The 13,883-nt window shown below is 46.7% G+C and overlaps 2 protein-coding genes across 2 annotated transcripts; both read left to right on the top strand.

The window, feature by feature from the left end:
• Window positions 1–28: 28 nt before the first annotated feature.
• On the top strand, window positions 29–6,710 carry LOC306782498 (uncharacterized protein). The gene is made up of 13 exons (XM_079275898.1): window positions 29–282; window positions 1,756–1,874; window positions 2,317–2,549; window positions 2,862–2,985; window positions 3,249–3,370; window positions 3,969–4,055; window positions 4,242–4,331; window positions 4,602–4,690; window positions 5,285–5,507; window positions 5,630–5,752; window positions 5,899–6,064; window positions 6,275–6,363; window positions 6,517–6,710. The coding sequence occupies exons 1-13, from the start codon at window positions 193–195 to the stop codon at window positions 6,600–6,602; spliced, it is 1,641 nt and encodes a 546-aa protein (XP_079132024.1). The 5' UTR covers window positions 29–192; the 3' UTR covers window positions 6,603–6,710.
• Window positions 6,711–7,869: 1,159 nt separating this feature from the next.
• pianp (PILR alpha associated neural protein) lies at window positions 7,870–13,336 on the top strand (the record flags this gene model as incomplete). The annotated part of the gene is made up of 5 exons (XM_079276151.1): window positions 7,870–7,880; window positions 8,080–8,468; window positions 8,866–8,944; window positions 12,229–12,375; window positions 13,020–13,336. 5 exons carry the CDS (start codon window positions 7,870–7,872, stop codon window positions 13,039–13,041), a joined length of 648 nt encoding a protein of 215 aa, XP_079132277.1. The 3' UTR covers window positions 13,042–13,336.
• Window positions 13,337–13,883: the final 547 nt, after the last annotated feature.

Raw genomic sequence — 13,883 nt, forward strand, 5'->3', positions numbered from 1 at the left:
CTGTATCATCAACATCCGGCGACACGTCTCCTCAAACACACACTGCCGAGCCGTCTGATGCATCTTTATTCATTTAAACCTATTCGGACTTTGCATTGAAGGCCAATGTTGCGTCTTTGACACTTTCTGACAATCCTGTGAGTCAGCCAGGCAGTTTAAAGTTAACTCGCAGCGCTTCGCCCCGAGCTCCAGATGGGGGAGGTGAGGAAGCTGCAGAAGAAGTTGAGACAGATTGGAAATCTGGAAATAAAAATCAGTCAAACCCCAGAGGAGAGATTCAAGGTACAGAAACGCCTCATCTGCCTGTTTGTCCCAATGCTAACACTATGTGTGTGTAATCTGTGTGACTTCTGTAAATCCTTAAAATATTTCCCTCATGTGTAACAACAGGTTATGACTGCGGGGTTTTTACTGCAGCTCAGGCACACGTTCAGTCAAAAATATGAAATATAAACAGTATCCATCTTCACCAGCTGACACAGGTTGAATAACATCCAGCAGAGTAGAGCTGTGTATTCATACACCATTAAAGTATTCCAGTATATCACAGCTCACACGGTTAAATCAAGATGATGTTTTAATGGTGATTTGTGAGGCAACAACGTTCTGAAGTAAGGTATCTTAAACTAGGAATAACATCATAAAGAAGAAAAATATGTGGTTAACGTGAATTTATGATGGTGGTGGAATGAATAATTTGACAGCTTTCACCCCAGGAAAGCTCTCACGATGAGCAGAGTGCATCAGAAAAAAATAAATATCAGGAACTTCAGGGGCCTCAGTAATTTTATAAATTGTTGTCATGCCCTACAACTGTTTTTTCTTCTTCTTTACTGCACTGCTGCTGCATCCACTAATTGGAAAAAGGAAAATAAATGAGCACACTACAGCTGAAGACAAACACTTGACAACATTCCCTAAAAAGTAGTATTACACTTTATTTCGTGTAAGTAACAGACATAAATCGTTCATGTATTTAGACTTACTACATATGAAGTAGTGGAAAGTACATAGACTGACTAGTACCGTCATTAAGTTCAATTGTGCAGTATTTGTACTAAACTTGATTATTTTCATTTTATGCTACTTCATATAACTGCATTTTAGAGGAAAATATTTTTGACTTTTTACGATCACTACATTTATCCGACAAATGTGTTTTTTTGTTACTTTTCAGACGGAAGTTTTACAAAAGAAGGAGTTTATAAAATATGTTGTGACAGACAAAACTACCCAACAGTGTAGAAAATAGTTTATATAATAAGCTCAAACCAGAACACAAAATTGACATCATGCTTACATTGTTATGCATTGATAAAGATAATTAAATAATATACCACTTCCCTTATACTGGTTATACTGCTTCCCAAAGAGTACTTTTTCTTTTGATACCTTTACGTCTGTACACAACTTTCTACTATCAAATTAGGATTTTTATAAAATAATTTCAAACTCTGTGCCCCTGGTTTCTGTAAAAACAAAACAAAATAACAATCCCTCTCTAAGCCCAGATAAGATCACTACAAGACATGTGTAAAACTGGTGAAGTGCTCCTTTAACGCAGAAAACAGTCATGTAGTTCAAATTGACATGCTTGCTTCACTCATTCATGCATATTTCACAACTCGCACTCAGACAGGAGTACAGTTGCAGTCTAATAAATCAAGACCGGCTGAGTATGTTGGTTTTGCATATAAACAACTTGTGCATCAGTGGCTCGGTTTACAACCAATCTCGTGCCTTCTTCCCCCTCAGATCTCCAGGAAGGCGGAGCTGCGTTCCAGATTGGCTGAGCTTCAGCTGCAGCTTTCTGGCCCCCAGCAAACTCTTGGGATTGTGGGAGACGGAAAAAAGGAGAAGATGAAAAGACAAGTGTAAGGAAGTGAGGGAGAGGTACCGGCAAGAGGGGGCAGATGGAGAGAAACATCATTCTTCAAAAGCAACAACATTCACTTTGAAGTCTTTGATCTTTTTTTTTGCATTTCTATCCAAACACACTGGAGGTCAAATACTGTCACGCTTTAATAAAATGGGAATTTTCCACTGTGCATAATGTGTCACGTAAACATGATTCAGGGATGTCATTCACCCCATTAAAGCCCCTCGGGGCTTTGTGCAGATCACTGAAATCAGCATGTGTGGATATTAACATCAAATTGAATGTAAGACTTTCTAGGACTAGTCGCTCATTAACAAGTACACGTTTTGATTGTGTGGGACTCGGAGATGCTCTACAGGTATCCCCGTCACAAAGCAAACCATGTGCCTATGCATCTTGATTATTCATTCAACTCTCGCTTTTCTGCACTGGCACAGGGAGGATGCCCCCGAGGCCCTTCCATCACAAACGCCTCCAGCCTCCAAGATCCTGAAGGGAGAAGAGCAGTCCAAAGCTCAGGCAACGCCAGCGCCGGCTGCCAGGCAGAAGGAAGCAGGAAGGGGAGCAGAGATAGGCAGGCAGCGGGACAGGACAGAGGCGGCCAAGGTGTCAGATCACTGCCGAGACGTGTCAGGAGGCGGCTCTGACACGGACCAACTGAAGCGGGAAGGTTGGATTAATTAAGAAAATTATTATCACAGTTTATCGCAGGCAGTTAAAAGCACAATGCAGTGCCCTGACTCGTCATTGACATCTAAAATCAGATGAGACGTGGGCCTTGAGGAGTCCTAACGAGCTCATGTGGCTGCCAGAATTACAACCAATAGGCTGCATTTGCTCTCCTGAAGACAGGACCCCACGTTTTGCATCCTCTGAGCTAAATTCACCCGAATTGTAGATTAACTGTAGATTAACTGTAGATTAACAAACTGGGGCGCTGATGAGTCAACCGTGCTAATTGGACAAATGATTTCCTTTGCAGAAGCCGCATTTGCATCCCTCAAATCGTCTTGGGAGAAGGCAAAGTTTCGCTTGAGGCGGCTGGAGGGTCACAATGACATAGTCACTTGTGTGGTTGCTGTTGACAACCTGGTGGTTTCTGGAAGGTAAAGCAGGAAAGAAGCCACCATTTGCATAATGGATGTGCAAAGTGAACATTTCACCTAATTTATCACTTGATATGCTCCCGCTCTCTCCCCTGCTGTCTGACATATTTGTTTTTCTTCCCCTGCGTCGATGGATCAGCGCAAATCTCTCACAATTTATGTCTTAACGGCTTTTAACGTTGCTTGTTTTCACCGTCTCTATCTTCCCTTTCTACCTTCCTGCATCCTCTCTTCCTCACGCCGTGACATCTGCCTCCTCTAAGCCGAGACACAACGGTGAAGGTGTGGCACGTTCCCACAGCAACGGAGCAGAAGAACCTGGGGGGTCACACTGGTGGAGTCACCTGTCTGTCTGCGCCTCCCCCTGAGTACTGCAAGACGCTGGGTGAGGACACACACATATATAGACACACTACATGTGCGGCGACTACAGCTGCGTAATGCCTGTGTCCTGCAGTCTGGTGATTATAGTAGCAGTTCATCAGATCAGCCCCAGTGAGAGATAACCTCAGTAGACACTTTAGAGAGTTCACTGTCTGTCTGAAGCAGGCAGCCTTCCATCACTTAAACTCCAACGGCCTCGTCGGCTCTCCTCCTACACTCCCTCCCCACCTGCTTCCCTCGACTTCACATACCAAGTTGAGAAGTACAGATGATGCCGCTCAGTCGAACTAATAGTCACACTGTGTTCACAGACAAATTATTTGTTGTTGTAGTTTGTTGGTAAATCATGCCTATTCTCTCTTTTGCCTCTTTCTTGCAGTCTGTCGTCTTTTTGTACATCATCACTTATTTACAGCTTCCTCTCAGCTTAATCTTTTTGTCATCTTCTCTCTCTCTCTTCTTCTGATCCCCATTCCTTCCTCCTCCTCCTCCTCCTCCTCCTCCTCCTCCTCCTCCTCCTCCTCCTCCTCCTCCTCCTCCTCCTCTTCCTCCTCCTCTGTCCCCTCCCGCTCTTCTGTCTGTGTTTGCCCTCTTGCCAGCCCGGTCCCTGTCTTTGTCCGACAACGAGAGGTTTATTTTGAGTGGCTCGGCAGACTGCAATGTGAAGATCTGGGCCCTGAGCATTGGTACGCTTAACCGCACAAACATACACACACACATATATATAAACTGTATATATTAAGGTAGACAGAGCCTCCAAGCTCTGTCTGGGAAACATGTCTGTGTCTGACTGTGCCTCATAACCAATGAATGCCTGTGTGGCTGGTGGTCTGTGTACTGTCAGTGAAATTAGTATTGTCCTTTCCCTGCAGGGCAGTGTGTCAAGTCTATCTACACGTTCAACGCTGTGACTGCACTCTGCTTTGTGCCAGAGGAAGACGGCTACATTATCACCGGATCAGGTGTGGGGTTATTTTTTTATGCGAAAATGTTAAGAGCTCGTGACACAATGAACTGAATAATTGCAGCTAGACTTGTGTTTGTATGTTAAATCTACTACTTCATCATCTGCCGTCAAGTTAGTGGGTGTAGCGCAGGGCTATTGGGCTGAATCAGAGAGATGGAGGCACAGATTAGGCAGTCAGGCTCAGGTGGGTTTCGACCGTGACCAACAATAATGACTGCCAGCCGCCTGTCAGCACATGTAACCCTCACGCTCTGTCAACCCTCAGACGGGGGGAAAGTTCAAGCCTGGAGCTGGCACACTTTCCAAAACTGCCAGTCAATCAACGCTCACCAGGAAGCAGTCACATCCATCCAGGTGGGTTGGGTCAAAGGCTGAACACAAAAAGCACGCCAATGCCTCTTTCCCTGTTGAAGCTGTCCAAAGTTTTCGAACTCTTGATTTTTTTTTTATTTGTGCAAAAGCCCTCCGAAAATCAAACGGTTATATTTCTACACTCTTATCCTCACAGAAGCATTCCTTGTTTATTGCTTTCAAATAGAAATCAAAGATATTTGTTAAGATGTGAGGCGTGGAGCTCGGCCAATTTTAGAAAGCATACTGAGCAAAAAAGCCTTTTTGTGAATATTGAAATCCAGAGCCGCATATATGCACATTCTTTCTCAATTCGTAATCATCAAAATATGCATAAAGCATTAAAGCGTAGCGCATCATTGTCGTCCTCTTTGTTGGTCTTCATGCAAAGCGCGCAATCCATTTATAACCAACAGCCGCTTGGAAAAATGTACATTTTGAAACTGTTCACACAATTCTTTTACACTTACTCAAACATTGCTCTCCCTTTTTTTCTGTGTATGTATCGCTCTCACACGCACACACACACACACACACACACACACTGGGTAAAGACTCAGATCACCATGACAACCATGTCTCCTGTGCCCTCCACAGACTCAGGGTCCAATGGTGTTCAGCGGCGCGGCCGAGGGAGGGGTGTCGGTGTGGGAGAACCGCTGTTCGGATCGAGACCCCCTGAGGCTGCTGCACCACTGGGGCGGAGAGGTGACCGGCTGTGGAGGGGGGTCGGGCGGGCGTCTGACACTCAGCCCGCGGGGAGACAAAGTGTTCCTGGCTTACGGTCGAGCCTGGCTCAAGATCCTGCACTGGGGAACCGGTGAGCTCTGGAATGAGCAGCATCTGTGTGTGTGTGTGTGTGTGTCAGGATGGCTGGAAAAGAAAGGTAGATGAAGAACATTTGCATATTATTTCCACCTAACATCTGTCTAATTATCACAGGAACCATGTCCAGACTGACCAATCACAACAGCATCACCGGGATAACAGATTGTGTCCACCAGACAGCAGGCCTCCTAATTGGCTCCTGCTATGATCTAGCGAATGGAGAGAGCTCGCTTAACTGTGAGTCGCAGAGTAAACCGTGTGCAAGCACAAGTAACTCTCTCCGCTCAGAGAGAGTGAAAGCACATGAAGGACTTGAGACAAATATCGAAAGCACTTTGTTTTCCTCTGTTGACCCCCCCCACATTTCCTTCATGTCCCTCTAGTGTTCTCTCTGCCTCAGTGTCGGTACCTGGCCTCTCTGACCTGGCCCGATGCTCCCAGAATCCTCTGCTTCGCGGCGTGGACCACAGGGAGCGGAGGCCACCGCTGGGTCACTGGAGGGCGGCACCTCATCGTATGGGAGCAGCTCCCCAGCTCTGGGAAGCAGAGGTGGGCACAGTTCACGCCAACGCCACTCAGTTAAAACGATTTTAATCGAAACGGCTCAATTATATTTTCTATTTGCATATTTCCTCCGAGGTCAACTGCTCTGCTAATTCTGAAGCTATACTTCATGAGGTGCGAATGAATATAACTGATTTTGACACACACCTCTATTGATATTAGGTGTTTAATTAATTGCGGGTGTGAATGTTACAGGGGTGATGTCACAGCGAAGAGAGACAGTCGGTTGGAGTCGTGTTTGCTGGAGTCGGAGGGGGACACAGAGGATGACGAGGAGACTGATGGTACACACACAACACAATTTCACACATCCTCATGTCTTCATTTACTGACTGGCACGCTTAATGAGTAACCACAGAATTGCAGATTTCACTATCATGTTCATTTTAGATGATGCATGTTGTGGCGAATCCTCTTGACCTCCTTGTCAAATTTAGATTACGAGGACGACGGCGAGGACGACGATGAAGCAAAAGAGGAGGATGGAGGGTCCGGCTCGTGGTTTCGCTGCGTTCTCCAGTGAGTGCCGGTTTCTCAATGCTGAGGACACCACGGCCTGGAGCCATGAAGAGGAAATGAGAGGGAGGGAACGTAGTGACAGTGAAAGAGGGTGCAGGGGAATGAAGTGTGACAGGCCGAGTGGCGGCGTTGGAGGGGGGGGGGGGGGTGTACGGATGCAGACTGCGAGAGTGTGTGTTGAGTGATAGCAGATTGTTTTCTATGTAAATATTATTTCCACACAATAAAGCTGTCACCTTGTGACTCTCACCGACAAATTTGCATCACTTGTCTCTTTTTTTTATTTCAATCTGACCCTGCCTCCTCTTCAAACACCAGTTCGTCCCCGTGTAAATGAATGTAAATCAAATTATTTTCGACCTTAATTCCCCCCTTTCGTTCCTCTTCCTCCCCCCTCCTCTTCTTCCTCCTCCTCTTTGCTGTCTGTACTTCTGTCTCTTGCTCTCTGGGGTGTCCTTGCCTCTTTTTGTAAACATAATTGAAGAGTTGTTTTTTTTAACCTCCCGCCTCTAAAATGAGCTTACCAGTGTCGTTCTCAGTATCATTTCTTTTTGCCTCGTCAAATTAATTTCTTTTCCTCTGCGTCCATTTAATTGAAGCAGTTTTTCTTTTAAAAGACATAATTAGCATTTAAATCTCCTACAGTCTCTTTCCCTCCCTACATCGCTCTCTCTCTCTCCCCTCTCTTACTCGAGCAGACTCTACATGTCTCAGTCGCTAAGGCAACCGATGCTTTTTTTTCTCAGTTGCTCTCTGTATCTCCCCCTTTCCCTCGGTCTCCCTCTCTCATTCCCTCTCTTCACTGCCAGAGGTAGGCATGATAACTGATATGTGTCGGAGTGCGTGTGTGTTTGTGGTCGTCTCCCGGTGTGCTCGTGTGTCTCTTAAGTGACATTTCTGTGGCATTTAGGCAGCAGTTCTTGATAGGAAGTTGCCTTTCTCCACACAAAGTGCCACATAAGAGTATTGGCTCCATGCATGACGCTTCTAATGGTGATTAATGTGCTGTGCTCAGGTGTGTGCACTGTAAATGTGTGTGAGAGAGCAGAACGGACAATGAGTACTTCTGGGTGTTTTTTGAATGCAGATGTGGATTATGTTCAAACATGTGGCGCATAATTGAGCGTATAATTTAAAAGCTCTCTCTCGCTCTCTCTCCCTCTCTCTCTCCCTCTCTCTCCCTCTCTCCCTCTCTCTCTCTCTCTCTTGCCCTCCTATCTTACAGAGAGAGATGATCGGAGGAGCGGAGTCACAGTGAACAGAGCGAAGCGATGGAGAGATGGTAAGATGATAGTACCTGAGGTGAAGGAGCGATGTATGTGGTGCTGATGCATAAAATGTCATTCTGAGTGATGGCCGGCATAAGAATCAATGACTGAGCTGATGAGGTCGTGCAGGACGCCTGTGGACAATACATTTTCTTAGATAACTTCTCTGGCACTCCACCACCTCTCATTGTTTCTCCTCCACTTCTCTTCCAGCTCCATCTCTCCTGTCGCACGACTGACTGCCCTCCGCTGCCTCGTCTCCATCCTCCTGGTTGCTCTGGTGACACAGCCCTCCACCTGTAACCGTGACAATAGTGAGGGCGAGGAGCAGGCGGACACCCTGTCCGTCACAGCCCAGGTCACACCCACCCCTCTGTGGGCGGTGGTCTGGGGTCCCACGCAGCCTCTGGAGGATGAGACCTATCACTTCCTTTCCAGCCAGGAAACTGACCCCCTGCACCAGCATGGGAATCAGCAGGAGGCCAGCAGCACCAAGTCAAACTGGCCTGCAAGCATGCAGCCCCGAGAGGAGGCACCGCTGGAGTCGAAGGACCTGGAGGGAGTGGAGGACGGAGGAACGGCGGCGGAGGAGACGGAGCCAGGTGGGCATCAGGAGATGCACATGAAGGATTTCTAAATAAAGATAGCCATGAGCCGAAGCCCATGTGAACACACACACACACACACACATACCGCAAGTCCTCCAGGGAATTAGCTGTCACCAGTGTGAGGGCTGCTGTGTGCTGCCGGCTGTGTCTGTGGCGGGGGATGCCTAATAAAGTTCTCATCACACACAGGGAGGAATTGGCCGCTGTCACAATGCAAGATACAAGACGTCACCGGATTTGTGTTGTAGTTGGAGGACGGCGTCTCGCACATTCAATATCATGTTTCTGGCTGGCTTTATTGATCTCTTCTTTTGTTCTGGATACAATTATCCATGGTCATGGTCTGCGATTAGTAATTGCATGAGTGTGTGTGTGTGTGTGTGTGTTACAGTGGACCCTCAGTTCTACGTCACCGTGACCATCTCCTCGCTGCTCATCCTGACGGCAGTCATCATTACAGCCAAACTCTGGTAGGAATCTCCAAAATATTGTGTGTGTCCATTTGTCCATATAAATATGACATGGGCATTGCTGAATAAGAGTGAATGATTAGTAATCTTTCCCTGTATGAGACACCTCTCCTCGGTAGTAAGAGAGCAGCTCTGGTTCTCCTGATTCAAAGGTTTTTTTATCGTAAATATGTTGATTAGAAAATGTATCATTCCAAGAACACACACAGCGAGGTGCAGTCCAGTCTGAGCTTCAACACAAGATGTCTCCCTTAATATTACGGCATTTTGTATTTCTAAATTGGCTACTTTAAGACCGAGAGATTGAGGTTAGATTAGGTGCTTTACAATCTGGTCGAATTTGTTGCTTTTCATCTTGTTAATTGCGTGATAATTGTACTTCTTTAGTATTCAAACGATCTTAAGGGGACTAATCACTCTTTTGTTGACTTGGTTATAATCCGTAGACGCATCCAAACACTAACGAGGAGTCACAGGTAGACATAGCTTAGTTTTGAGTGCAAACTGTTTTGGGAACAGCTGATTTGGAGATTAGTTAAGGCTCTGCAGAACTGTTGAGAGATTGAAGTATATGAAAAATGGATCTTAAAGAGTTTAGAATGTGTTATTTTGTACTGGAAAATTGGAGACTTTGCCCCTTTCTACCCACTGATGGGTCAAGATAAACATTAATGAATTGTGCCAGATGTGTAGGGATTTAGGAAGAGGCCAGATGAGACTTTGACAGTTGCAGATGTGTTTGCAAGTGCACGTTGGTCTGTCTGTCATGTCTGTCATGCGCCTCCACGATTACGTAATGTGTCTACGTATTCCTCCCTCAAGTGAGAGCTGAGTAACAGCCAACTAACGACTTTATTAACAACACTTGTGTTCCTGACAGTCACAGTTGGCACAGTTGTGTCATTTGGTTCCATTAGAGTTGCGATGATTAAACGTTCCCTATAACCAGTAGGATGGAACCGGAAACAAAAACAGATCTGTTGCTTTACAGGCTTGAGCAATCACATGGCTTCACCGGCCATTAAGCCTCCCCGGAGCATTGTAAGGCAAGGTGGGGGTTCTGTGTACGTTACCTTTTCAGGCCTCGTAAGGAAGAGCTTGCTGCACACATGGTCATCAGCTGTAAATGGGGAGTCGTCTGTGCGATGTAGTGGAGCACTTCCACGCTTTGCTGATCGAACCAATAACACCTCGTTCATTTGACCACTGGGACTCCTCTCTCCACCTCTTCACACATCTCACACTCTTTTTTCTGTCAATCTTTTCTCACCCAGTTATACTTTTACTCTCCTCCTTACTGTAATTCTGGTGTCTGCTCATCTTACCCACTGATCTATTGCAACATGATTTTTTCATTTCATTGCCTGAATCCATTAAATTAGCCCTCCTTCACATCACGTTTTCATACTGTCTCTTAAAGGGAAAGTTCACATTTTTCCTTTGCTATTTCTCAATCTAGATTGTTTTTGGTGTGAGTTGCCTTGTTGTGGAGGTATCAGCCGTAGAGACGTCTGCCTTCTCTCTATAATGGTATAAATCAAAATATAATACATTTGATAAACTCAACAGCAATGTCTCTCTCCGAGAAATGTGACCCAGATAATCCACAGACCTTGTTGTGAGCGGTTTCAAGTAGGAACTATTTGTATTAACAATGTAGACTGATAAATAGCACAACAGGCAAGGGGGGAAATGAATGAATTGTTCCTTTAAAATCTGTTTTGCTCCCACACTCCTACATTATCTCTGCTTGCTCTCATTCTCACCATCACTCCCTCCTCCCACTTGGCCCTCCTTTCCGTTCACCCCCCAGGTTGTTTTTTTCTGTCTCTGAATAAACCTGTGTTTCCCTTCTTCCTTCAGGTTCTTCGCTTAGTTCCAGTTATCACCTCGCCTTGCTCTAACGCTGCCTGTCTTTGCACAGCTGGTACTCCTCTTATCTCCCTCGCCAGTCTCCTATCTCTCCCAGCACCGCCAGTCCTACTGCTGATCCACAGATAATCCTCCAGCGTGCTGTGAGCTGATACACCATAAACCCCCTTTTCTCTCTGTTCCGGAGACTTGCCTTCGCTGTTGTTTCGATAACTTACTTCAGCGGCCCCCGCCGTGGAGGAAAGCCCCACGATGCTGGTGGATCCAAAGTGGCCCTACACAAGTGAGAATTGCTGCGATTCGAGGCTGGAGACATGGCAGCGGCCCTTCTCTATAGACTGGCTCGTGCTCCAGTGTCATAAATGTGTAAATAACGCCATGTGTTAGAGGGAGAGAGTGCCTCGACATGGACGGGAGAGGGGGTACAGATGGACTGAAATTATAGCCTATAGTGGAAATTGGCCACCGTCCAGTTCATTATGATTATGGAGCGGCATATGTGCTCAGTGATTTTCCCAGCCCTAAAATCGTGAGTGTGGCTAATGTTATCAAGCGTGACTGTATGTGTGTGTGTGTGTGTGTGTGTGTGTGTATGTGTGTGTGTGTGTGTGTGTGTGTGCGTGCGTGCGTGCGTGTAGGGAGAGAGGAGTCAGCCAGAACAGGTGTTACTGAGGGAAGATGAAGGTACAGCTTTTATGGCTGCAAGAAGAGCTTTGTTGTGCGTCTAAGTATTCTCAAGAGTGTGAACTTGTCGTCACCTTCCTCACTGAAGTGGCACGCCACCTCTGTGATGCCTCACCCCTCTGTCCATTCCTTAACCTTGTTGCATCCTTTCCCCGCCTCACCCCTCCTGACTCCCTCTCTCCCCCGTCCCACAGTGCCGGTCTGCTTCCCCCGTTTCTCCCTCCCCCTCCCTCCCTCCCTCTACCCTCAGCTGACAGCGTTTTAATGAGTCCTATGAGTGCACTAATTCTCTCACACAGTGGCAGAGTAATGTGTTCGCTGATGCTAAATGTCTCGGCTGTTCTTGATGGTCTCTGACTCTGTTCCTCTGTCTCTCCCCCTCTGTCTTTTCTCTTTATTCTGCTGTTTTTATCTGTGTCTCTGTCCGTCTCCCTTAATTCCACCCTTCTCTATAATTTCCTGCTCCCTGTCTCTTCCTCGATAACCTTCTTCCTCCGTTATCTGTCTCTCTAAAACTCCAACTTTCTTTGAGTTATTTAATCTTGGCTTCTATTCCTGTCCCTCTTCTTCTTGGTCTCTTTTTTCTATAATTCCCATCTTTTTCTTTTCCCATCCTTCCATCTGCATTTCTCTTCTATTTCCCCCTCCATCCCTATTCCACGAGTCTCCCCCCAATTTCTCTCCTCCCTCCATCCCCTCTCCCCATCTGTGTCATCTCTGTCTCCCAGTTACGATCGCAGCTGTTTCCAGCATCCACCCCCTCTTTCCCGTGGCGTGGCCCCCCCACTCTCCCTTGCGCTCCCTCGCTCCCTCGCTTCGGAGGACAGCCGGCAGACGTTGCACAGCACCTCCTCCTCCTTCACCGACAGGGAGAGGTAATGAGTCGCCTCACCAGCTCTGCACGGTCTCGAGTGTGTGTGTCTTAAGTCTATGAGTCCGATGTGCATGTTTGAGTTCCTGTGCACCTCTAGATTCAAGTTTGCTTCTTCGTGTATGTGTGTGTCCGGCAGCATTATTACTTCTTTTGTTTTAAAAGGATGTACATGGAGTATAAATGAGCAGTAGTGGTACTCTCTGAGGAGTGTTCATGGAGTGTTGGTACTGCTGTAAGATGTATCAGTGTGTTAAACTCCCTCTACGGATGAGTCATAGTGGGCCTCAGCCGTCGTCCATGAAATGATGCTTTTATTTGAGGGTATTCAAAGTTAATCTCAATCAGGATAATTATCGTGCTGTACTCCCTTCCTTGCTTCCTCCCCCCATAAGCTTTTCCTCTACCGTCCTCCTCTTCTTCCTTCTCTTCCGCCTCTTCTCCTCGCCGCCCTCTCAGTCCCCTGCGATGCAGCTTTCCGTTTGGGTGTACACCAATTTTCCAGCTTCAGGCCTCCCTGCTCCTCTTCTCCTCTCCTCTGCTCCCTCTTCTCCCATCCTCAGAGTTCCCAAAGCTTCCCCACAACCCTCCCCTACTCCCTTTTGTCTCCTCTCACTCTTCTTCTCTCTCTGTCTCTTGCTGTGGCAGGATCCCAGTTGTGAACCTCTGAGGTGACTGTTTTTCCATATGGTAAACATGTCTTGCGGGCCTGAAGAGGAACATCAACGCGACCAGAGGGTGTGCCCGCAGCACCGCTTATCTTCTCTGAAACTGTGAAATGAATCCAGGTTTCCCAGGTATCCCTGAGGTCTGAAAACCCAAACACATCTCCCTGCTGCTCCCTCCTTCCTTGCTTCCTCTGTGCTTGGTATACATTTCTTTCATGTGGCTCATGCGCCATTGTAACCTGCTCCCTGTTTTCCATCCCCTGTATGGCCCCGAGCTCTGCCAAGCCAACCAACTGCTCTGCGCTTCGACCCGCCATGACTAATTCACAAACAAGCAGTTTAGCAGACCTGCAACATCCCATTACATCTGAAATGTATTACCTGTGCCTCCGCAACCGTTTCCAGTCATTCGGCTGCACTCTTGAAGCCGTTCAGTATTCATTCTAATCCAGCGGACTGTTCTTTCTTGAAATGACACTCAAATTCAGTTTAGTTCAGCAGGCTTGTATCTGGTTCGCAAATGGTTAAAAAGCCATTCTCAGCATCTCCAAACACTGAACGGGATATTTCACAAAGCTGTTTGGCACGGCTGTAGCCAACAGGCAATGTGTTTAACATGTCACGCTCCAAAAACTGCTGTTTATTCCCCGCTTTGGGCGCCTGGAATGCAAATAGTGTGGCTTTTTCCCTCTGCAGTGTGTAGAGGAGTCTGTTTTCTTTTAGTTTTTCCCCATGATTTGTTTTCATAATTATCTGGCTGACGTTCACCTCTTTGCCGAGCCTTTGTGAGCACCCTCTGTTCCTGCTGGACTGTGGTAGAGGTGTGTTAAGCATATAGTGCTGC

This window comes from Melanostigma gelatinosum (assembly GCF_949748355.1).
Source record: "Melanostigma gelatinosum genome assembly, chromosome: 9".
NCBI lineage: Eukaryota > Metazoa > Chordata > Actinopteri > Perciformes > Zoarcidae > Melanostigma > Melanostigma gelatinosum.

What these genes read in the sequence shown, in the direction of transcription:
- LOC306782498 (XM_079275898.1), top strand. Translation starts at nt 193, where the DNA reads ATGGGGGAGGTGAGGAAGCTGCAGAAGAAGTTGAGACAGATTGGAAAT. An exon ending in AAGCAGTCACATCCATCCAG is followed by an intron (nt 4,691 to 5,284) that starts GTGGGTTGGGTC and finishes TGCCCTCCACAG; the next exon opens with ACTCAGGGTCCAATGGTGTT. An exon ending in TGGAGAGAGCTCGCTTAACT is followed by an intron (nt 5,753 to 5,898) that starts GTGAGTCGCAGA and finishes ATGTCCCTCTAG; the next exon opens with TGTTCTCTCTGCCTCAGTGT.